At 41.4% G+C, this 25,817-nt stretch overlaps 1 protein-coding gene across 6 annotated transcripts in view; it reads left to right on the top strand.

The window, feature by feature from the left end:
• The window catches only part of LOC117230350 (heterogeneous nuclear ribonucleoprotein K), a 93,094-nt gene that overhangs the window by 41,436 nt on the left and 25,841 nt on the right, over positions 1–25,817 (top strand). For 5 of the 6 annotated variants that reach the window (XM_033487717.1, XM_033487718.1, XM_033487719.1 and 2 more), the window contains 5 exons: positions 7,324–7,439; positions 10,535–10,591; positions 14,194–14,237; positions 20,066–20,189; positions 20,882–20,992. In XM_033487717.1, the coding sequence (XP_033343608.1) occupies positions 7,329–7,439; positions 10,535–10,591; positions 14,194–14,237; positions 20,066–20,189; positions 20,882–20,992 (447 nt within the window). In that variant the 5' untranslated portion in view covers positions 7,324–7,328. The remainder of the gene's footprint in view (positions 1–7,323; positions 7,440–10,534; positions 10,592–14,193; positions 14,238–20,065; positions 20,190–20,881; positions 20,993–25,817) is intronic. The other variant, XM_033487721.1, reaches the window with a different exon arrangement.

The following is a 25,817-nucleotide window of genomic DNA, read 5'->3' as shown; positions in this document are numbered from 1 at the left end:
TGTTATTTTATTTTCTACTAGAAAATACCTACGACCCGATTAAATTAATATGTATTTATATTATACAGATAAGGAATAGATTTATAATGGAACGATTATGATATAAAAGCAGCGGGAAGCATTAGCTGTGTTTTAAATATATCCTTAATAATTATCCTAATAATTTATAGCCGGCAGTGTACTTGTAAAAAGAATCGCGGAGGATTGCCAAGAATGTATTTACAAAATTTCTACGAACGATTAGGAAATAGTCAGTTTCATTACTCCCGCAATTCTAGCGTTAATAGCGTGAAAAAATTTTGGACTTTGTTTATCGATCTATAAAGTGCACATAAACGTGTTCAATTTTTACGGTGTCGACAAACGATACTAACGTCGGACGAAGTTTATAACATGAACAAGATTACATATTCTCGACATACGAGGCAAGGTTGGCTCAACTGAGAGTAAATATAACGGGTAGAGAGTGGTTTACCAAATTACAAGGAAAATCCCGTGGGAATCGTTGCCAGGGTTTGGAGGTGGATAAACGTGGATGAGACAGACGAGGAACTGTGGTAAAAACGGTAAACAAGTTTCTTTCGTCGGGACATCTTGAATTTATAGTCCCTCCTGTGTTCAATATATGGCCACAGTCTGCTGGTAATTGCCACATTTTCCACGACTCCTCTTTTTCCTCCCCCATTTCCTTGATTTTTTTGGACAGTGTCGGTTTGCACGTCGTTGACGTCGTTTGTATCCGGTATTCGGTCGTTTTAAGCATTTCCATGGTTTATTGCGCCAGAGGATTCTGCTCGAGGGAGAATTTTTGGCGGTCCTTAAGAGGATAGATAATTTATGTCGGCGGTTGCGAGGAAAATTAGCATGCAATTATTCTCCTCTAAGATGCAAATTGTCAGGGAAATCGGGAAGAAGGTAATAAGTTTAACAGTTGGTTCACTCGGGCAAGGTAAACGCATGGAAGAGAGGAATCGTGGTTATTTCAACGTTAACGTGCAATCGTGGCTCTTTACCGAGAGTCAACGAAAGATGTAGTTTTTTCTTTAAATAAATTACGGGTGGAACTAGCGTTTAGTCGAGAATTGAGTTTAGCGATGGCGTATTTTCATCTCGTTGATTAAAAGCAAAACTCAGTTTTTTTTCTCGTTACATAAATAACAGGTCGACGTAACCAATTAAGTTTATTCGTTTAATTGGCATTAGTGCGATGTCGCCCGCTTGTTGTTCGTTGACCCGGTTAAGCCGGCATAGAATCGTGAGAAGAGCCGTCCCATTTCGACTTCGATTCCATAAATCCAGCCACGATCAACCTTGTTTCCCTTATTTCCTCTTCTTGTTCTCTATTTCCCATTCGATATAGTAATACTATCCACATTTTCGAAATTCGTTCCAAGAAATCTCATACGTAATAAACATCACCGAGAAGAGATCTATGTCTCAGACTAGCTACATAGTGGATGCGAACCTGCAGAGTCAACATCTGGTGTGCAGAAGTCCTTAACGTTTCTTCCGACAAAATGCTTGGAAACTAGGCGTGTTTGAAAATGTTTCCAAGCCTACTTTTCCCAGTTTATTCCGTTTCCACGAATATTCAAACGAATCGTGTCTCTCGTAGTTCTGTTGTAACGTTCGAAAAAGCTGAAAAAAGGACAGCCGGTTATCAGGCTGTTAGCATCTGCCGGAGGGTGGTTCCGTGGCACACAAGGTTCGCCAGGAAGACGGTGAAAGCGGGAGAAAAGGGAGAGAAGCACGACATGCAAACATCATATTTTACTGGCACCGAGCAATTTTGGGGCGCGATATCATTGTCGCGCTGGCTGCAATTATCTCGGATATCCGTCGTCTACGCCACGTCGAAATAATTACTTGGACCGCGTAACTACTAGGAGTGCAATTACCGCGACAAGAGACGGCTCTCGAACCGCGCGTACCATGGATTCTCCTTCCTCTTGAACGCCACTATCGTGCAACTTTCGCGGAAATTGGAATATTTCGGTTCTGTTCTGATTTAATAATATTGCCCCTTCCCTTTCCACCTATTCCTTTGACTATCGATCCACTTGACTTCGTTTCTCGAAGCATCCCGGCGCACGAACGAAGTTCGTTTGAGAAATCGATTCTTTGCGTTTGACCTATATAATCGTCGTTCGTTTATTCTATTGAATTTATAGAACGATTGCAGAGCGCTTCTTCCGATGAATAGAATAACGCGAATCGTGGCAGTCGTTTGGAATAACACATTACGGAAAACGTGGAATAATATTTTAAGTAATAACAAAAATAATGATAAAAATTATGCCGTGTTTTCTCAAAATTTCATTATATAATGATTTTTTTATCTTTCGTACCTTCTGTCCAAATGATTTACATACTTATTCGATGTACGTCGACTGCGGTCAACGCTCGTGCTGAAGAGATTAAATACAGGTGCGTTTGACTTGCAACGAGGATTCGTTGGCTGATATTTGCGGGTTTGCGTGAAATAGTTGCTTCGTTCATACAACGAAAGTATAATTACCTTCGGGCAAAATATCATATTCGTTTGAAAAAGTGAAAGCTCGGCACGCGTTATCATCGGTTCATGTTTCTTTAATACGACAAGTAACAATTTATTTGACACGAAAGGGAACGAGAATTTTCAATAATTTGTAATTTAACTAGAGAAATAAAAATCAGAAAAAATAAAATATCGAGAATTTGTCATTTTACATTGTTCAATTTACTTTTGCGTAACACGTGTGGTTTCGCGAAACCGCATCCTTTTCAGCTTGTGCTACAATTTACGGCACATCCGTACTGAAAATGTATCAAACAGTTTGAAACTTCAAGTTGGCGGGTAAAACTCTGATAATTCCCTCTCACAAGAATCTAAACTCAGGGTTACACATCACTTTCACTTCACCCTGTATAAATCGCAGATATTATGCTATACATGCGGTTGCGTTTCATAGACCCGTCGAAAGTTCATCAAGTTCAAATTCCCGCGTCAGGTTTAGCGAGTTTAAGCTGCTCCCAGTTCCTAATTGCGGTCTCCCCTTCGACCTGGCTTTGATGCCCTCCATCCTGTGCCCCTATATATCAGACCAGCAACCCTTTGGAGTGGCGTGCGGACTGGTTATGGACTAGTTAGTCGATGCAGTGCTGCCGGCAGTGGACTCTTCGGCGCCTCACGCTACCCTCGTTGCAGACTCTATGGCGCCCCTTCTCATCCCTTTCTCTTCACGTTCTTTCCCTCTCTGTCTTTTTCCCCTTTATTCTTTCTTTTTGGCTTTCCATGGTCGAGCGGACGGCACGTGTCGCTAAAATGAGGCCGATAAACCGAGTTTTTGCTGAATAATTGATAAATATTGTATCGATTAGCACTGCGTGTAATCGACTTTCTCTTCTATCGAATACACACTGTGATCGTAAAGCGAGATAGATACCGGCATTTATTAAACTTAATTTATTTTCTTTTTTCTCGAATTAATTCGTATATTTTTTATTTGAAAAATATGTTGGCAAATTCAAACGTGCTTCGGAATCGACGCGTTACGTGGAAATTACCCACGACCCATTATTTTATCATTCGCTTGGCCCCTCGTGCACAACGATCGACTGATCCACCCCCTGTTCCACCCTTACGATAATGGTCGGACGACCAGAAGCGTAGGAGGTCTTTTCGAGTTCGTGTCACGACACGGTCTGGTCACGCACGCTGCTTGTTTGTTGAAAACACGATGGCGCTAGTAAAAATAAATCTTGTAGTTAGGAGAAACGAGCGGTCCATGATCGGTCACACCACGTAACTCCAGTGCCGTGTATTTCCTCGCGACTTTCATGTTAACGGGCAGCTTAAAAGTCGTTCCATTTAGGAAAAATTCACAGTAGGAGATACACGAGTGTTCCTTAAAGAGAACCAACAGCGATATTTCATACTCGCGTTCTTTTCCGATCGTTTCCACGAAGGGGATTGAAATCGTTTGATCGAATGGCTCGTCGAGATCGAATGCATCACGCGAGACGGCGGGAATTGATCGAGTTATCGCGTGGACGAAAATGTTTCCGGCTGTTCGACAGCGCAGGAAATTGCCTCCGTGTTTTTAACGAAAAATTCACACGGCAACGGGACCGTGGCTGGCAAACAACATTGTCAAAGCGAACGAATTCGCCGCGAAGAATCGCAGACATTAATATTCATCATTCCTCGAACATGCTGGAAAATATAAAGAAAGGAAACAAAGTGCCAGCGTTCCCTGGAGTATTTTAATCTCATCGAATGACTTGGTTCAAATTGTTCAATACCATCGCAATTTTTAACTCCGATCGGACCTACGATTTCCTCGATTCAGATACATATTTGCAACTTCATTTATAGCAAAGTAAGAAATTTACAATCGGCTTATATGAATTTCTATCGAGAAATCGGTTTATTAAATAATTTATTAGTTACGAAACATGAATCTCGCGAGCCTATCGTTGCGGATCCTTTCAGCCAGGTAATTTTTTAATCTTCTACGTCTCTTTGCTTTCGAAATCGTTACATCTGCTCAAAGTCCGTAGCTTTTCAAAATCGTTCGTGGCTTTTAGTCACGTCGTCGGTTTTGAAATTGTTATTTTCGACGAACGCTTCTCTATTTGTAGTCGCATCGATCACGATATTTATCCGCAGTCCCGTATAATCAATAGTCACTTGAACGCATGTTTCCTGCGTGGAAAATCGCCAGTCGGATTAAACCCGAAACATGAGCTTTATTTTTGGAAATTGTCAACAGTGTGCAACGTCACTGTCGTTAACGTTTCACGATATACAAAATTGAAAGGTCCGTTAGTGTTCTTTAACGATGCGATCGTTAACGATTGCGTATTCTGTTGCTCAAGCCGGTTTCCGTGACGCAGGTTTCGTGCCTCGTGATTCTTTAACGAGCCGCGAACGAACGCCACTGCCTCCTGTTCCTTTTGCGCTTTTCCCGTCGTCTCTTCCCATCACCGCAATGAAATCGAAACGACGAATCGCGCGCACGGGCCGCTGGTCACCCTTCGCCTACGAATCGCCCCGGTAAATTATTAACGTCGCGTGTCGACCGGTCGACTATCGATTCGTCCTGTCCATTCGTTCCTTCTCCCGACGTTTCTTCGCTTTTTTTTTTTTCAATTTCCACACTGTGTTCGTCGTAAAAATGGCGACTTATGACGAATTCGGTTTGTTCGTTTCAATTATTTTCTATGAATAGTAGAATGCACGAGTTTGCTTTTCGATAGAAAGTGTATAGCATTATTTACTAAAACTGTGCAATACAACGCATTATCGATATAGAGTTTCATATGTTTTATACGATAGTATCGTCGCGAGGTTATGATATTTTGCGGAGATATATTCGCTGTCTATGCTGAAATACATTTCGTGGAAATCGATGCGCGCAACTCGATAACATATCTGAAATTCGTCATATTTTTTGGAATTTGCCAGCAAAGAGGATGAGCACAGTCAAACATCTCTGTATGATGTCATACGGCGTTGACTTTTATTAAAGTATGCTTGGCATCGATAAGCAGAAGAGAGACTATGCAAAACTTTATTATTCTTCAACTTTGGAACTAGTCTCGCCTTTCGTTCTACGTATTCTGTTTTTATCGTCCTCGTCCCATGCTACGTTCTTGAACTTCTCCTTGTGCCTTCGCATTTCTTTAAAACGCAAGACAAAGAAGAAGACCTACTTTCATTCGATATCACTGTTCCGCTCGATTCTCGCGAGTTTTATTATTTCATAGCCAAAGAAGCTAATTCCACGGAGGCAGAAGGAATTTCGTTTGCCAGCGACAGAAATCTGACGTACTCTCGATTGCCAGAATTGCGAGATTTTTCTGGTTTATCGCCGGTAATACGACGCTCGCGGCGATCGGAAGGAAGCAATTTCGAAGCCTTAATCGCGCCATGAATCTCGGTGACTCAGGGACTCGCGCGCTTCAAGCATTCCACGACACGCGGAAAGGAAATATCGTTTGCTTTGGCCGAATTAATAGCGCTGGTCGCGATATAAATCCGTTGTAACTGATCCGTGTTTTTGTGCGAGATTTTCGCATACTTTGATCGGTGTGAGAAGTTTCTGTTCTGCCACTTGTTTCCTCGTCTTATTTCTGAAATACATTTATTCTCTGTCGCATCGTGAATTATGTGGAATGATTAATTATTCGCTATACTATATGACGCAAAACTGTGTCGGAAAATAACGTAGAAAAAGTGTACGCATTACGATAATAGATACGTTATAGAGGCCTGTTAAATAAATCAGAAAAACAATAAAGATAGCGATGATCTGAAAAAGCTACAGGTCAATCATAACGATACAAATACTTCAACTTTTTTAAACATTAAAAAATTGTGAGATATCGACAGAAGGAGAAATATGTTATGAGTCCGTGGAATAGCTTTTTATAATCGCATTGCTGAGGAACAGCGAATAACATAAATTAAAAGAAGAAAAAAAGTGCGTGTATATAAATAAAACATTAACGTAATCGTGGTCTTTGGTCTACTTAACGAGGAATACCAGGTACGTTGCACACGCGGAAACTACCTATACAGCGAACCTGTTACGTCCAACTGTTCAAGGTTGACGAACGTGGAACAAATTCAGGGATAGTTTGGTCGTTTAATCGCGAATGTGTCCGAGTTACATCGATTTCCCGTGCTATCCACGTCGTTAAACCGACCGAGCCGATTTAACGGACAGTGAATTACATAGCGTTCAGCCCCCCGCAAACAAACGGTTACGCGAATACGAAGCATGTTTATAGGTTTATTACGAATTGCGGTCCGCGTCGCCGCTGTTGTTTCCGGAACGCGTGCGTGGCTGAAAATCGAGGGGGAACATGATTTCTCTCGGTCGGGGGGTGAATTCGGGCACGTGACGTACGTCCGGTCTTGAATCGCTTCGCTAGTTTTTGTTATATTATCCGAGGTAATGCAATCACACCATAAGTAGGTAAGAATTAACTCCTTAGCTTCGAACGTTGCAACGTTGGTTTTAAAACTGCGTGAAACTCTGTCTCCGATTAATATTTAATTTTTTGCGACGGGATTTTTTTCTTTCAATCGCGATAAGGATTTCTACGTTTTAACTCGAGATATTGGAATATTCAGTGTACAATTAGCATTCGACGTTGTAATCTTCCGCTTTTTCAGCCTGTTTATGTTTCGTAAGCACATGCTTTTACGATTAATATGGGGAAAATGAATTTTTCGAAAACTTATTCGTGGTACGATCAATTGTTTTGCGTATGTATGACAATTTATAACGCAATGGTGATGTACTAAACAGTCGATCGATATTTTTGTTGCAGAAATAATGAAGAGAGAAGCTGATGCGGGCACTATGACAGGTTCAGGGGGACCGACAAGTCCTCACAAGCGTTACAGACAGGGTGACGATGAGCTTCGTCTTCTGATCCCCAGCAAGGTAAGATTTTATCGGTTTCAAATCGCATCTTGCGAAACCAGTTTTCAAGTCGAACCTGAGTCGATGAATCGATCATCCGATCTTCTATGAAAGTCGATATTTTAGTATCCGCGAATCGAAGCGAACGATTACGTAAATAGTCGAGAGAAACTACGTAATATACTTTCTACCTTTTTAAAGAGACTTTGCTTTGAGTACTTTCAAATTTCTGATTTCGACAAAATTTCGAAGGCCATCGTCTTTAAGCGATATCGACATATAATTAACAGTAGAATCACCGACAGTTAAAGCGAAGCTATTTCTACCGAAATCGGTCGAAATGACTGGTTTTTAAAAAAACACGTAATAATTACATATTTTTACATTTATCGATTTATTACTTTTTTTACAAAAGGGATTCCATGTTATGTAGTACATTTTTGATATTGTTAATCCATTTGCGACTATGATCTCTGCATGAGGGTTGGCACATTTATAAAAATGGCAAAAAGCAGTCATTTTGACTGGTATGTTCTAGCGTCAGCATCGTGATCGATCCGGAATTTTTCTGATAATTGATACCTTCATATCGAACGATACGTAATAAAAATTCTAAAAACGTATAAAAAGTTGTACAAAACGAGGAAACTGGTTAATTCGGGATCGGTAGATAGATTGTAGGACTCTTTTACGCTTTAACAAGTACCAATCATTTAGACACTGTATATAGCCACGATACAAAATTATTTTGATTTTGAACGAATAGCAAGAAAGTAAAATTTATTGTATCGTTCCTTTAGTTGTCGCTACATAGGTCATTGCATCACTGCAGGAAGAAAATGTAACACGAAGTGGAAATTTTTAAATAAAATTATAAAAAACCAGTCATTTTGACAGGTGTTGTAGTACTAGTGTTGATTTTCCCGTCGGTTTATTATAAATCCGTCGCTATTGCGAAGTAGAAAAGTATTCGTGTCTTCGTTAAGCAGTAATTGCGGATTGAATTCATTTTCGTAGTATACATGAATTTTTATTACGCTGATGTAATATAAATAGAATTACCAAATAATCCAAGAGACTATGCATTCGTAACAGTGGGAAAGATATGGACACTCGTAATTAAACTTCAGAATACATCTCGGATAAAAAGAAATACACTGTCATGAAAATAGGAGGAAGGGAAGAAGGAAAGAGAATCTCGAAAGTGGCGACAACGTTTGTAACGAGGATTGGATTATTTTAGAAGAAACTTTCACTTTTACCTTTCACTGCGACAAATGAAAAGTATGCAATGCGGTTGAGAACAATACGCTTTTCCGCCAAATATTCTTCACAGTTGAATTTCCAAATAAGATCGCGTAAGATACGTCTTTGCAGCCGTGTTTCTTACGACCAGATAAGGCTTGGCGATGCATCTGGATGTTGCCAAGTTTTATTTTCCCACGTGTACAATTTTCCAGCGGTCTGTTCGCGATCGCGTACACATCGTTGGCGAAGTAAAAGCGGCTTGCCATACCGTGTTGTAACTTGGTGTCGGCACGTTCGCAATCGCGGAACGCTGAGTTCTTCCGGTCATTGTCGCTGCGCTCGGCGAACCGCTATCGGATTTCCTTCCGCTTTCTTTCCTCCGGGAAAATTCACGAAATCTTGACGGGATACCTCGCAGTTAGACGGAAATTTTGAAATTCTTTCCGGAATATCTGAGACGTTTGCAATCTTAGAATTCTTTATAAAAAGCTTAAAAGGTACGTTTGGTGTAAGTGAGAACGACCAAATATTTTTCACTACTTTGCTTGCAAATATATCTAATATTAAGTTAATCGTTAAAACACTTAAAAATTTCTACTTGTATACAGGGTGGTTGGTAACTGGTGGTAAAAAATTTTTTTTTTAATTTTTCCACCGAGACAACGATCTACAGTGATATCCGTTATAACGTACCGCACGCGTACCGAGTCGATTTTCTCGATTTTCTCGAAAACAAAGCCTCAAACGAAAAATTGTTATTCTATATTTTCGACTTCTTTTTTCGCGTAGAATCACCCCCTTTCCGCTTTTACCACCAGTATACCAACCATCCTGTATTTCTTTAACACGAAAATTCACGATTGCTTCAATTCTACGTTTCTTGGTCATTTGTTTTCGAAACATCGTCGTTTTAAACGATATTAAGCTTTGTGACTAGTCGGAAGAAAAAGTCTTGACACACAACAGAGAGACATAAAAGGAAACTATGTTGAATATCACGTTCCATATCGAAATTCACCGTGCAATATCTCGCGTCTTAATAAACCGAGATTGCATCTCGAAGAAAGGGGAAACGTGCATCCCAGCAGGGGATCGAGGTACAAAGGAGCAGCTCATTTGGTGACTGCATTTATCTCCTGTCAATTTCACCGGCAGTCAGGTCGATTTCGTTCTCGTTGTGTTCGATCGCGGCTCGAGATCGGTCGCGCACCAACGATCGAGTACAATGTCGATTGCGGCTCGACCGAGACACGCGATCGAAGACTCCGCGAAAACGGCTGTCGGTGTCAGGGTCGATCGATGGATCGCTCCTTTCGAGAGTGATCTCATTCACCATCGCGGAGAGAACGTAATTATCGCGCGCTGCGTTTTCCGCCCGTGCTGTGTTGCAATCGGCTCGCGGTTGTAACTTATCGTCGTTAATCGCTGGAACGTGGCCAGCGGCGCGCATTCAACCGATCAAGAAACGATCGACCTTCTCCGTGGTTCGATTCGCGGCCGTTCCCACAAAAATCGCGCGAGACGAACGAAATTGGAGCATGCGTCTGCTCCATCCCCCGTAGCTGTGTGTCGAGGCCGAGAACTTGAGTCAGCATACTCGATTTTATTTGACGCGAGATTCCATGAAAGAATTGGTCGCGTAAAAACGTGCCCGTACACGATCGATAATGTAGTGGATACTTGTGGCCATTGGCTATGTTGCTGATCGTACGTGGTCGATATTGCAATATTACAGGATTATATTGCAGGATCGATCTGTATTAAATATTGACAGAAGGTAGCTCGAAGTATATTTTTTCGAGAGATTCTTCGCTTTGATATCGAATTAAAAGGACAGTTCTTATGGAAGAAACGATTGTATGTTACAGGTAGCCGGTTCGATAATCGGCAAAGGTGGCCAGAATATCACCAAACTGAGAAGTCAGGTAAGCCGTTGCTTCTTCCGTTTCCGTCGATTCCGTTCCCCTCGATCTTGTTCTCTCTATCGTTCGTCCGTGTTTCGGGGGACAAGTACGAGAGACAGAAGAAGCCGAGTAAACGATTGGAAAGAAAAGAGATAAGATGTTAGACAAGAAGATCGTGAGAACGAATTTTCAACGAAGAAATAACCGTGGCGGATATATAATTTCGGATAGTCTTAGTTAATCAAATGTTTGATTTTCGGCGGAGAATCATCGTATTTTCACGAGCTTCTTGCTCCGTTCTCGTTAACTAATCTCTCGTGCGAAGTTCTAGAGGCGACCATGTGACTATCGTCGATCGATCGAGTTCTCCGATTAGCTGGAATGTTTAGGGAGGCTCCGATGAGTGTATTTCTGCAACGTGTGTGCAAACGAGAATCGTGTTAGCTCCGAGGTACAGCGTTTTCTCTCTCTCTCTCTCTTTCTCTCTCTGTCTCTTTTTCTCGAGCGTAGCAGCCCGTTTTTTATTAGCCAATCTAGCAGACTGTTATTATTATCATTATCATTATTATTATTTTGTTTAGAAGGCTTTGAAACCGTTCCTTTTTAACACATACGACAGAAAAGATATGCAGTATATACATACATACACACACACGTACGAAATATCTTCATCACGCATTTTATTTCTTCAACTGGAAAGTTCCCTTCGTTTCCCGCAAAATTTGCGTTCGCTTGACCGACACGATCATTTGTTTCCCTGTTCTCGACCGTTTTTGGAAAACGACTTTGCGCGTCTCGTGGTCCGAGAAAAGCGCGTGGGCGTGAAACCGCAGCCGACCCTGAACGATCGATTAAAGATGCGACTCGAGTAAAGCCTGTTGCACACGCCTTCTGATCCAACCCTTTCGATCTCATCTCGAAAGGATTAATTAACGGTGTTAATGAATCGGAACGAATACATCGCAATACGGTGTAAATCTCATTCGAAAGCTTATTTCAAAACTAAACTCAACTCTGTTGGCGATTCCCAAGCAAAAGTAAAATACGATTGGTAGTTTAATTGCTCGTATAATAATTTATTTGAGCAGGATTATTTTCATATCTAAATTTGAATTTCAATCTGTTAATTACGACCCACGATCGTTCGGTTCGGTCGAGCACGTAACAGGCATTACACTCACGAGTTTCTCGATCGATTTCTTGCGCAACACCGATTGTTCGCCTCGGTGTTTTTTCCACCGACCTTGAGACGCCGACGAGACTCACCCCGCACGAACCAGAACATCGGAGGGACACGACGAAGCAAAGGTTCGCAACTTCGTGTTGCATAGCGCGCGATAAATCGAAGAAGCCAGCCCCTCAACAGTTTCACGAATCGCAGATAACGAAATCACAACGATTGCAAGCGTTTGCAGCGATCGTTCGTACGGTAGGTTGCTGGTTTTCGCGCGGAGCAGCAGTTAAACGAGAGCTCGAATATCGTCGTACTTGAAGCTCGCGTTTCGATCATTCTTATCGAGCGAATAGGTCCGAACGAACGATCTGTAAAAATCGAGCAAACCGTCGTCGTATACACGATTCATTAGTATGTCTTTGCGCGTGCCTTTTTAAATACGAAGAGCAATCAATACCAGCGAATCAGTTTCACACGATAAAACGTGAAAACGTTGAGAACTCGCAGACTCAGGGACAAAATAGAGTGGATTCGACACAGCGAATGCGTTCGATCGATTTAAAAGTCGGGACCTGAGAATTATGCATGTTGGTTTATCTCTTCAAGAACGGACGAAGAATGTAGCGAACGACCACGGAGGAATCTGTAAGAAACTCTTAATTATTGCTTAACTGCTTATCTCTCGTTAGTTGCAGTTTTATCCAGTATCTCGTAGGAACGCACACGAAGCTTCTCAGTCGTCGTATTCGTTTTGCTCGAAAGAATCGAACGAGCAGCCCATAAAAAAACGTCATCTTAGTAAATAATTCTGAGCGGCAATGAAGTAAACGCGAAATTAACCAACCGCGAACCAGCCATCCCCACTCGATCTTGTCCCTGGTCGTACGTACAATCGTGCCAGAGGCGGTTCGTTCGCTTCTGAGCTCGCGTGTTCGTCGAGTTTCGTAGATGACGCGGCTTTCTGCGTGACCCGAAAGGTGGAAGGCCAGGAGGTATATAATCCGAGGAGCGAGAGAAAGAAAAATCTCGGGGGATAATCGTGTTTCGCCGGGGAACATTTTTACCGTCCGCTCGATGTTGCGCCGCTGGTTGCGTCCCCTTTCGCGACGAGTTCCCTGCAGCGTGTATCCCTCGTTTAAAAACGAACGAGGGAATCTTATGCTCGAACTACGTCGGCCGGTTGAAGCTGGTCGACGAGGACCTCGAGGAGAAAAATTTCGCCAAGTTGGCGTGGACGGAGAAATATTTGCAAGCGATCGTTTCATTGGGTGGTACTTTCGCCCCACTAGTGGGTTAGGAATCTTCTTTTTTAAAGTCCATTAAACGAAGAAGATTGGACGAAAGTCGGAAGCGTTGACACGCTTAGTTTAGTAGGTACGATAAGAAGACGAAGCTTGCTTTTCATTAAAGTTTAGTGTACAAACGAAGTTATGCAAAGGGTTGATGAATAATCAGAGAATGTCCTGTCGCCTAGGGCTGGATTAAATTCGTCAGAGAAAACGACTAATCTCCAGTCAAGGGATTAACACTTGTCACGATCGTGATAAAACCAGCCGATTCATAATTCGAGTACGTGGTGGCTTATAGAGCTCAAAGGAGGAAGACCGGAGTTCTTCGCGAAATTGCATGTTAATTATTAAAACTTCCTCTAATTAGCCACGCTTAAGCGACTTCGTTAGCAATTGAAATGCCGCGAGAATCGGCCTCGAGGTTCAGCCGGCGTCAATTAACTGCTGAAAGAGGGAAAGAACGATGGGAAGGGGAAGGGGGTGAGGTATGGCAATGAATGCCGTTTTCAGAATATTTACAGCAACGTGGAAATAATGGGCGTTGATCCGCTGCGGACAATGGGGTTGTATTTTCTTGTGTTTTCCGTCGAAGACGGCAAGATCGTCCTCACAGTCACTTGTAAATCATTTTTCTTACCGATTTCATTCTCCATTAGCGTGGCTAGAATTTTCATCGGACCGTCGCCATTTCCAACGAGTGTTTCACTAGCAGAGTTTACGAGAAACGTACGTTAATAGAACATATAATACCACACATTGCACCTTGCAAATATTTCTCCGATCGATCGCGCGACTCGAAAAAGGAAGCAATCGTAATAGTCACGGGGAAAAACAGAATTTCGGGGTGGGATGGGGGTTGCACGAACAATTCACGCAACCCGTGAAGTAGAATGGAAAGAGACAAGGGGTTAGAAGATTAAGCCGCGAAAATTAATCCAGCCGTGAAAGACGTGATGTCTAACTTGGTTGATGATTTGTGCCCTGGCCCCGCCCCAACCCCGGCGTTGCCCCCCTGGTGTTGCCCTGCCGTTGCCCTGCCGTTGCCCTGCCCGGAACGACGGACCCTGACTCGATCGGCAAATGGACCACCCTACCAACAATCGACAACAACCACCAACCAACCACCAATGAACCAACCACCAACCACCACGGCCCGACAGTACAAAGCCTCAATCATTGTACCCGATTGCCCCGGACCCGAACGGTAATGACCAACACCACTACTTAATGTCTTATTTTTCTTTGTCTCTAATTACAAAAATACCTAAATGACAGCGACACGTGGATCGCTGTGCTGTTTTTAAAGTCGAACGACAACGACGTTCTCTCTGTTGATGATTCTTTTCTTTTCTGCTTGTCTGTCTGTCTGTCTTTTTTCACCATCACTTTCTACTTCTTTCTTTCCTTTCTTCTTTCTCTGTAATACTCTTTGTCCACGTTTCTCTACTACACAGTCTTTAGTGTACCAGTATCTCTTTTACCCTTCTTTCTCGCCTCTGCCTTTTTGTCCGAATCGCCTGTATCCGTTCGTTCCTTCTTCGTTCGTCTCCTTGTCTGCTCCTCTCTCAGCCTTGTACGTGTCCTCGACCAGCGTCTCCGACATCGTTGCGCGATGATTCATCGCCCAAGAGCGAAGAGCCGAGTCTGCGCGAGCTTTCGAACGAGGAACACGCGCGATAAACCGAGCACACGTTTCTCGTGACTGCACCTGCCATCACCTGCGGTTGCATGTCCTCCGTCCTTTTCCATCCCATTTAGATATTCCTCCTCTGTCTTCGTATCCTGAATTCTACTACGTCTGTCTCTTTCTGTCTTTGCATCCACGGTAGCCTTCGAAGCTTTCGTTGTTGCGATCAAGCAGAGTAAATTGAAGGTCCATCGAGAGGGGAGGGAGCAGTACTCCTCGCGCTTCTTGCTTCTTTGTTAGCCTTGCCGCTTCTGTCCGTCTTCCTTCTCCTTCGTTCTCGTTAGGAATTCTGTATTGATACCTACGAGCGACGCCTAGCTACCGAGAGTTGCGACGTTACAAAGGATAGAAGAATATCCAGAGCAAATGCGTTCTTAGCGCGTACAAACGGTATTAGAGGAATAACAGATTCTCTAGCTAAAAGTTTGTCCTGCTTCTGCGAATTCAAGGCAAGATTCGTCACGACGACGAACAAGTTCTCCAATGAAGGAGACGCGAGGACACGCAGCATCGTTTTTCTGCTTTTATCCAAGAAGCAACGAAACACAGTCGGTTTGCAATCATCCCGACACGCGTACGAAACCTTTCTTATTCTCACCTTTCACCTATTCCTCCAATCTAATGTCATCTCTGTGTCTCTGGTGCAGTCTCTCTCTTTCTCTCTCTCTCTCTCTCTCTGTTTTTTGTTCTGTTTTTTTTTCCTGGTCTGTCTCTGTTTTGTTCGTTTTTGATCGTCTCGCGTGCGCGGAAAACGTCTCTCTTTTCCTTTCTCTCCTTTCTTTATCTCTAATTTTTGTGGCTAACACGGATGCTAATCCGTGGAACGAGGCGGTAAATCTGCCGATTCCACGCTTAACGTCGATATGTCACGCTTACTTTTTAGGTACGTCCCACTGATCAACGCACCACTGACCATCATCGTCCTGGCAGAGATTTGCCGGCATGATTAACGAATTGTCCGCGAGTCGAAAGTCATTACCGATCTGCTGTGACCCGTGTCTAGTCTCGACCTTGATCGCAACCCTTTTGTTGCTGGACTCGCTTTGGTACACACTTGGGTGCTCGTCGAAGGCACTTTAGGCGCTCCCTTAGGTGTAAATCGTTCGGCGGGACTGCCGTCTAGATTTTATTAGAGATCGATGAATTTTTTCTTATCCTAAATATATTTTTGTCGTGAGTCAGCAACGAATGGGTCAAGATACTGCGAGATTTACGCTTATGGGATTTAACGAACGCGGCTTATACCTGATTATTTTCCATTCGCAGCCAACGTACTTAACAAGCGTTATTAATACGATTGAGTGTGAAATACGAGGCAATTTACGAGATTGGTAGACACATCGAATGTGTTTTTAAAAGACTTTAGACTTCGGTCAAGGTTTATAATCAAAGATCGCTTTTAAAATGCGAAATCTATGCGTCTTAGGAATCGATTAAAGTAGTTATGAAGTAGTTACGTCATTTTTTTTCGTTGGAAATTGCAAGTAATTATGATTTATACTGCCAATTTCGTGGAAATGATGTTTATTGGTCTCTTTCTCGTTCCAGGACGTCACGTGCTACGGCTGTAGATTATTTTTATCGTTTAGTCGTCTTCGTAAATATCCTTCAAACTGATTTAAATGCTCTTCTATTCGCGATCCGAATATTTTTTTATAAATATATTAACTTAAAGGCCGACCAATCTAACCGAAACATCGGCATACGTTTTCCTCCTTTTCTTATTTTTTTCTTTTTTTTTTCTTTTCTTTATTCTTTCGGAAATTTGTAGTAATTTCTTAGCAACTTTGGTATCTGATTTATGTAAAGTAGAGCCTATTTTCGTTTATAATTCAACATAGCTCGTCTATCGCGAACTACGATTACTAGTCGAATATCGCATCCATAATTTTCACAGTGACAAGTAATCATTAATTATTTATGATCGAGGAATATTAACGCCGCTTTAAAATGCACATTGACAGCCTCGTGGCACGTAGACCAGCGGAATTATTAACCGAACCCAAACCTTCCTCGTTTTAGAATGCATACGGCGCTTGCATAATTGATTTTATTGTATCTCTACGGCCGGTAAATAATCAACGTAAAATTCAACAACGATATCGTTAACGTTATCATAGAAATTTATCGTAAGATTATGCGAGATATAATACAAATGATAATCGAACGGTATTTAGACTAATCGAATGGCATTCGATTTCTACCACTCTCGAGTCTCGTCTCATAAACATAAACGATTCGGAAGATCGCAAAATGAAAGATACGAGTCCGAAATTCAATTGGACCCAATTAGCTAGAGTTAGACTGTCCGCACCTGTACGCGTTCATTGCAGATTGATCAAACAGGAATATATTTCGATCCCAAACAGTTCCGAAAGAAAGGGACAACTCTCTTTTTTCCTTTGGTCCGGTAGGTGTAACAGGTTTTAATGGAAAGACCGGCTAACACAATTTTTCACTCTATCCATCGATCGATGCACATAGATCTTATTCACGGTCAAAATCTAGCGATCAAAGCTTTTTTTCGCCAGACAAAATGTAGTTCCTCTTTTTGTTTATCTATTTTTTTCTTTTTTTTTCTTTTTTTTTTTGTTCTTAGAGAAGCTTTTAGTTTCATAGAGAAGCTGAGATATCCATCGATCAGCTTTCGTTTTCGAGGCGATGACTTTCGACCGATATGTTCGTCGAAACGAACAAAACGAACGCACACGGTTCTCCGGTTCGTAACTATCGACGATTGTGTGTGATTGTTAAAGAAACGGGCGAAAAGCGCGTCTAGGGTGAGAAATAGCTGATGATGGCCGTTTTCACGGTCTCAGACGGCGCTGGCTAACAAAACCGTACCCTCGCGACCGTGTTATATAGTATCGAACGATCTCGTGTCTGGTGATCGCGAGACGGCGCCTGTTATATATAGGAGAAAAGCGCATGATTAACCCTCGACTAGTAGGGTGAACGTTAGTTCTGTTCCTATAATTGGTAGGGTGGGATCAATTCGACGGAAAGAGAGAAAAAAATACCAGCTGTACGATACAAGTCGAGTCACGCGATGGAGACAAGTCGTGCGTATACCTGTGCTTCGATTGTCGATGGAAACTACTGACAAAGGAAAAGTTTCGATGAATCTTAATGCTACAGTTCTCCACTCTTTGTCTTTCTCTCGATAAATTAAGTGATAGATCGATAGATAAATTCGTGTTCTTAGGTATTCTCGATCTTTCTGAAATGTATTTCTTTTTCTTTTCCTTTTTTTTTTTTTTTTGTTAGGTTGCGAAGTCTAGATGACGTTCAGGTACGACTTGCCCTGCACGCATGATTCATTCTGCATCGTTTCACTTCCTTTCTCATCGGGCGTGTGACTACTAGTACTAACATTGGATTAATTTCTTATTAAATTGTACGTCGCTAAGAATTAAAAAAAAAAAAAAAAAAAGAAGCAAACGTCGTTTTGATTCAATTCATTTTGCTCGTCTGAAGAAGATTAACGTGCATTCACATTTCAACTAAAATAAGAAAAATAGGAGAAATTTCAGCTTCCGACAAGTATATATAGTTGTGCTCGTTCTAACTCCACCCTACCAATCGATGGTTAACATTAACAAATAATCACGCGATAGAACATCGAAAGAACGCCATTCGTAAGAGAAAGCTGGTAGCTTTTGGTCTTGCGACATGCCTAACGCATAGAACAGCGATCTCGAAAGCTTCGGTTTTGTTGAAGAAGGATCGAAAAGAGTGCACTGACAAAGAATAATAGCAGTAGAAAAATATGTCAAATGAACGATATAATATTTAGCGTACAGAATTTTAAAATAGAGTTCAAAGAGTCTATTTTTCTTTTTCTTTTTTTTTTTTACTGTTTGTTTTTCATTATATACTAGGATGGTCAGTAAATTCTTGACTCGAAAGGACTTTTACTAGTGATTTAGTAGCGTGGTCGATCGCTAACGGATACTATAACATCGCTCGTACTTACAGTGAGCTTATATTGTATTTTCGTCGAATAACAGAAAACCTTGACTTTCCTCGAGCTTCTTCTAAACGAACATTAAAATCTCTAATCTCAGTAACTTCACGTCGAACGTTAATCGAATTTCCGTTCTGACAGAGAATTTACTCACCATCCGGTCGATTTCGATTTTTCTAAGAAAACAAACCCGCGAGCGATTGATTCAGTCGATACGTACGCAGATTCCAGTTTCACTCAAGCACTATCTCGAAATTGGAATATATTATTGTGTCGCGACTAATCGAATCGTGTCGAACGAAACACATTTTCTTCCACGAAGCGAAGGAACTAAGTCGCGTGAAACGGTGCTCGCGTGGAATTCCGACTTTCGGCAAGCCTCTTGTTCTTCCACAAAGTTATTCGAGCCTCGACGATCGATCGAATGGCATAGCGTGAAAAGCTGCTGGCCTATGATCGGAAAATACGATGCCATTCTGCTTTGGAACGCGATGAAATAGCTGGAAATTGTATGGCAGATGAATAAAATCCGTCTCGTTTTCTCCATATCGATAGCGATATCGGTCGGATGAGAAACATCAGAACTTTTCGAAAATCATCACGAGTTTCATAAAGTTTCCCGCTTCGGGGAGAATCGTTAATTTTGTTGCGCAACTTGGCGCGTTTTATCGTTAAAATAACGCGTTCCATTCGCGACGTAGACCGAAAAGGGAAACGAGACGCGACTCCTGGCAATTTCTCGCGATGTCAATAGCAGATCATTAAAAAGAGCGAACGGAAAGAAAGCGGGAACAGACGGAGAGGACCAGATTGATTTGTGTTGGACGACGTTTCAGAAGTTCCGTGTTTGTTTTGAAAGGAACGCCGGCAAGTTCTCTTGTAGCTATCGAAGCGATATTTTCCGTCCTGGCTCTCTCCACATTTCGTTTAGTCAATCAGTCCGTTCAAAAGAGACGAGAGGCAGTCGATCGTTTGTGAATGAGACGGCGGCAGACGCGCCACGCGAATTTCGCTCGTGGATGAAACTAAAGAAATTATATGGTCGGAAGAATCAAAATTAGGAAGATTTAGGAGTGAAATAAAGCGATCAATAACGCGAAGAACGAAATTATTTCGAAAAGTAGATGGAAATGGAGGAAAGAAAATATATACATTTTGGACTACGAGAAGGGTTTCTAAAATTGATTGGTCCGGGATTTCGGTTCGTGTTCGAGTTCCCTCGAGCACAGCTCGCACATTTCCGCGGCTAATTTTCTACGGAAGGGGGTGAAATTTCGCCGACACGATTCGACGAGGAAGAACAAACGTGTGTAGCACGTAATATCGTAATGGTCGGTACGGAGGATCGGAATAATTGTTAGAGTGTTTTTGATTCTAGGGTGCTTACTATCAGCTCGGATCTGCCCACCGTTCTTCAAGTATTGAACGAGGTCGTACCTAATCTCGAGGAGGTGAGTGTTGCTACCAGAAGAGGATCACACGGGAAAAGAAATGACTCAATCGTGAGACTTTTCACATGTTTTTCTTACTTTAGTAGATTGTTAATCCAGTATAGTTAGATCATACGAAGGCTGGTTCAGTAACTATTAGCACCTTGATCGATCGATTTTCGAACCATCGACAGTATCTACCTTAACTTTGTTTCAACAAACTGTCCTCTAATTGTTACGGCGATATGGAGGGTGCTAATTAGTATACTGTTCCAGCTTACAGAATTGTAGAAAATGTAGATAATGTCTTACCAATGATGTCTTACCCCACAGTACGTTTTTCAATTTTTTGTCACTTGCATGGAACACCCTGTACACATCGTAGAAAAACGATCGGTATATCTAATTAGCAATCAGTGATAAAAACAATGGTTCAATGTTGCGTAGAAAACGTACAGTGCAATAAATATTTACCAACTATTTTAAAAACAGCTATTACCATAAGTCCTTATATTGTACTCGAATGTGTGCACAGTATAATTTTTATGATACAAGTTAAAAGTCCCTGTCATTATAAATATACAAAGTATATCGTTCGAAGCAAAGAAACGAGTAAACGAAGACACAAAAAAAGAAAGCGATAAAAAACAGACATAATTCATGCTTGCATAGTAAGCACATAGTATCAGTTAGAATGCTTTCAAAGAGAATTTCACGTCCGTAACTTAACAGGATGGGAGAGTTAATCTTGGAAATGGTTTCAGAATGGATCCCGACACGGCAGCGACGAGATCGACGTGCGCATGTTGGTCCATCAGAGCCAAGCTGGATGCATAATCGGCAAGGGAGGGCTAAAGATCAAGGAGCTTCGTGAGGTGAGTCAGAAATGTTCATACGCTATTAACGCTATACAAGCGGGACTACATCGGTTTTACGATTGTCACGTACAACTTCGTGCCAAGGCCTCTGTACCGTGCTCGTCCGACGAATTTAACCGTCTTCGAGGTCTTTACGCGATCTCCTCCTTATTAATGCTCGGACAGCGAGCCGTTTACGTGTGAGCATTGGAACGCTCTAAAACCACTTCCGTTTTCGTTATTTTTGGATACGCGTCTTCGATTGGTATTTCGTTTGCTTTCACATCGATATTCGTTTCCGTATGATATTCTGGTTTTCAATCAACATTCAGACGAGTTTCAAAGATACTGCGAAGGATTAACCTGTTAACTGCGGAATTTAGTTTCGAAAATCCGTCGCGGGATACGCAAGTGAAACGAAACAATGACGAGTATACACGTCGAACGTAGGGCAAATGTTCCTATTATAAATTTTATGAAAAAAGTAAAGCAAAACGGGGAAGCATTACATTCTTATTCGATAAGAAATTAACAATTCGTTGTTGAAAAAGCCGTGGTTGCTGAAAGCTTAAAAATTGCCAAAAAGTAATAAAATTTATAAACAAGAAAAATTGAAGAAAATAGATTTAAGAAATTCAGTTGATTTCAGCGTGGTATTTTTCAAATCAAGGTATCGCACAAAGTGGCAGTTCGTAGGTCGAGCGTCAGTAACGTCACTCCGTACGGATTTCATTTTTCGAGCAGACGGCATATCCTCGAAGTGGATTTGCTTTCAATGTTGTAGTTGGTATAAAACACAAAATAATTCGGGAATTAGCCGATATACGTACCAAAGAGAATAATCAAATAATCGAATTTTTCTTTTATAAAATACATAATAGGTTTACTGGAAGTATAAAGGAAACATACCACTAAACGTTATTTATATTACTTTTTACTAAAATTTTGAGTTTTCCTAATAAATGGTAATTTTTTATTGCACACGACGAGTATATACAACCGCGCCGAAATAAAGTTTTGCATTGACGCGTATACACGTTGAACGTGGTTAACCGGTTAACTTACGCAAGAAACATAAGGTTGGGGAAGGCTATTCCACTAAAGAAAATTAGGTCTTGCGAATGGATTAGGATTTAGATTAGCCACATTAAATCATTATTTCCGTGACCGATTCCACGCTGGTCCGCCTCGATTCGCACAGTCTATTGCACAAGCACAGTTAATAAATCTGAAATTTGCCGTTCACCGAGATAATGAGGAAATTAGTCAGCGTTTCCTGTCGTTTTCCTCCTTCTTGAGTCGCGAGGTCGTCTCTTCGGATCGAGGAAAATGAAGAAACCACCGTTCTCCACTGAAACCATCCTCTCCTCTCTATTCCCTTGGAAAACTTCATCTTCGTGTAACCAAATGAACAACGATTTTGAAGTAGAGTATCTGTAAAGGATCTCAGGACAGATTGGATCTTTTAAGGCCAACACAGGTTAAAGTTGATAAATAAGCCGGTCGGAAACGACAATTGAGCCGCTTTTAATTAAGGGAACTGCGACCAGATTTTACGTAACAACGGGTCCGGATATCCAGGCGATGGAATATGCAACGTGGCCAAGTGGCTCGTTACGTTTTCACGTTCACAAGAGGTAAAAGCAACCGATGCAGACCTTTTGTTCTGGCCCACTCGACGGCTGCAACTTTTCTTCGTTCGAGCTTTGTCGGCTTCTCTCGCTTTTCCTTCCTCCGGTACTACGTCAATCTTGATACATTCTCTAACGATGATTGTTTGAATTTTCCGTCGAGGAAAGTAACGTTCGTTCAACATCTTTCGTGCGGAATTAAAATCACAGTAAAAAATTAATTTGTCGGGAAAAATCGACAACGTGGAAAACGATAGGAAGAGCTGTTGCGAATAACGCTGTCGACGAAAGGATAAAAGCGTGAATATAAAGTCAAATCGTTTTGTTTGATCGGCTTTCGGAAGAGAGCGATGATTTCATCGATTTTTTCTATCCAACTTTACATCCGTTATTCAAGATTTCTACGAATACGAAAGAACGCTTGTAGCAGACGAGGAAACAAAGTTCTTCGAATTTCGAAATGAGCAAAGGAAACCTTAAGTGTCAGCCTTTTGAGCGTCAACTTAATCCTAGGTTTAATGACCTCGCAGTTTTCTGATCCGTTTTTCTTGTTTTCTGCTCTGTTTCCGCATTCTCTTTTCTACCGCCACATTATCGTTGTGCTTCTCTCTCCCTCCTTCTTTCTCTCCCTTCTCTCTCTCCTTTTGTCAACAGCAACGTTATTTCGATACTGTCGAGCGTCCTTAGCGCGTGCAATATTTCGCGTATTTCTACTCGAGAGACGTGTCTCGTTTATTGTAATACTTCCATGATCCTGGCGCCGGATGTTTCCCGTTGGAAGCAATAAAACCGACTTGTTCACGCTACGTTATCTATCCTCTATGCTTCCCCTAATTTCTTGATACGGGACGCGCTTGGAATCCCTTGTTACTTCTTACTTGGAGTACAGGTGAGCAGATTGGAGCACCTCGTTTGTGTCTTTTGCTTTCATAAGCATCTTCTATATGCTTTCTGTTATCTCTTCCAATATAACTTACATGGTATTTACCGATCGATCTTGTTATCTCAACGTGTTAACATCGATATGCAAATTTTATATTTTTTTTCTGTAGAATTCTGTTGCGTATTCCCTCATCACGTAATTGTAATACAGTGGAACTTCGTTTATACGAAATTCATTTCTACGGATGAAATTTTAATGGCGTCTGGTTATATGAACTTTAGCTCAACTCCTTATCTGAACCACCGCCGAGCGTTAATCCACTTATAGGAACATCTAACAATAAGATGTAAGGTGTGGGACACGTCGTTGTGCGACACACTCTTATGCTTCGCAGTCGATACAACTTCGCAACATTATTATGTATTTAAGAGCAAATGTTTCGTGGAATCCTCTTATACGAATACTGAACTAAATAAGAACCGAACTTCTATTAACTAAACGAAAAATTATAGGTGGTGGGAAGAAACGGACGAACTCTTATTATATGAGAAAAACTCATACGAACCAACTTGTCCCCTGACAGGTTCATATGAACGAAGTTCTATTGTATTTATCTATGTACACTGTCAATCATAAGTACTGGAACATCTGTAGATATTTAGTACAAATCCAATGCTTTTTACTGCTTTATATTCTACTTATTTTATGAATCTGTTGTTTCATTCGCATCGCTTGTGCTTCGTAATGTAAAGTAACAAGCAAAGTAAAATTTCAGCTCTCCAATAAATATAAAGTTCTAATACTTATAGCCGACAGTTTACGTAATATACACCTTATTTATATATAAATTTATTGGGTCATTAAAATTACCGAGCATTCTACAAATACAATTATTATTTTAATTTAAACGCTTCGATTGTCTTTCGATATCGTTGATCGTCCACGACAGACATTGCCTCGATCGCAAGTGTATCGGTTCTGAGTGACCACCAAGTCAACGTGTTAAGTTTCGCCTTTCGTAGCTACGATTGGAGATACTACGTGCGACGTTGGATATTTTTGAACGTATCCTTTTAGGTTGAAAAGTTCTAATTAAACGTGCGAGGAAATGCGCTCTGTTAATTGCGCCGTGGTTAACATTTTGGTTAAGAGCGGTTTGGTATTTCCAGGATGTTCCTTCGAACGTTAAACAGGTTTACAAAGTTACGGTGGTTGGTCGTCGCCACCGTCACCGTCCGGTTTTCTCATTCGAAAGCCGCTCGAATCGGCTCGCCCGCTCGTAATTACACTCATTCACCCCTGTTTTGCCCTCTTCTCTTCGCTCAATTACGGCGACGCGTTCTGAAAAAGTGTATTTCCCTTCTGGTTTAGGGTTCGTTAACCGGCAAGGACGAATTGACTCTCGCCGATTCCGCGGTCGTATTAAAACTTTTCGCTCTCTCCTATCTCTACCAGACGTTTACACGCCCTGTTTCCTCAAATTGCGATACATGACGTATTTCTTGATTGAAAGAGCCTGTTTGGAAACGAATGCTCGAAATATAAAGTTGACGTTGTAATAGGTACTCCACAAGACACGAGGAAAAAATTCCATGACGCGAAGGTAGATTGACGCGATAATTGGCATGAACGGCGAGCGATACAATGAAAAACGTTATGATGAAACTCTTCGTTTTCCTGCGACAGAATGGTAATGTGTAACTGATGATCGTTCGGGAATACAGAGGAAACCTTTAAACGCGGATATGTACTAACATCGATCATTTTTACGTGACCATAGTTTGTTGTTGATAATGATAGGTCTCGGGGAACGTGACCACGAACTTTTGTCGTTCGGAGCTGCCCGAAGCCTTACGTAAGCGATTTTTCATAGATAACAACGATCGCGTAATTCACTCACCAGTTATTCGCGTGACGTATCGATTAGCTTGCTTGATTATCAATGAGGAACATGTTACTCGTGATCGAGAATGAAATCAGCGAAATAGACGTCACAATGTAGCAATAATTGAGCGAATTAGTGTGTAGTGTCTGTAAAAAAACTCCGTAAATTCTTTTTCCACACGTCTAAATTACTTGACATTTTATTAATTGATAACATTATTATTGTAAAAGTAGCAGCTTTTCTACTACGAAATGTAAAGAGACGAATTTGTAGAGAGTAGCGAGAAGCTAGATCGATAACAATCGTGCCATCTAACGTAGTCGCTTGAAACCTCATCGTGTGTCGTAGCATGTAACTCATTTTTATCCGCATTTTTTAATCATGATGTAACTTAAAAAAAAAAAAAAAAAGGAAAAAATGAAACGATGTCATTAAAAGATTTAA

The sequence above is a fragment of the Bombus vosnesenskii genome, unplaced genomic scaffold (assembly GCF_011952255.1).
Source record: "Bombus vosnesenskii isolate JDL3184/JDL3185 unplaced genomic scaffold, Bvos_JDL3184-5_v1.1 scf7180000013266, whole genome shotgun sequence".
NCBI classification, from domain to species: Eukaryota; Metazoa; Arthropoda; class Insecta; order Hymenoptera; family Apidae; genus Bombus; species Bombus vosnesenskii.
Note: the sequence above shows the minus strand (reverse complement) of the source record. Positions and strands in the feature narration are given on the sequence as shown.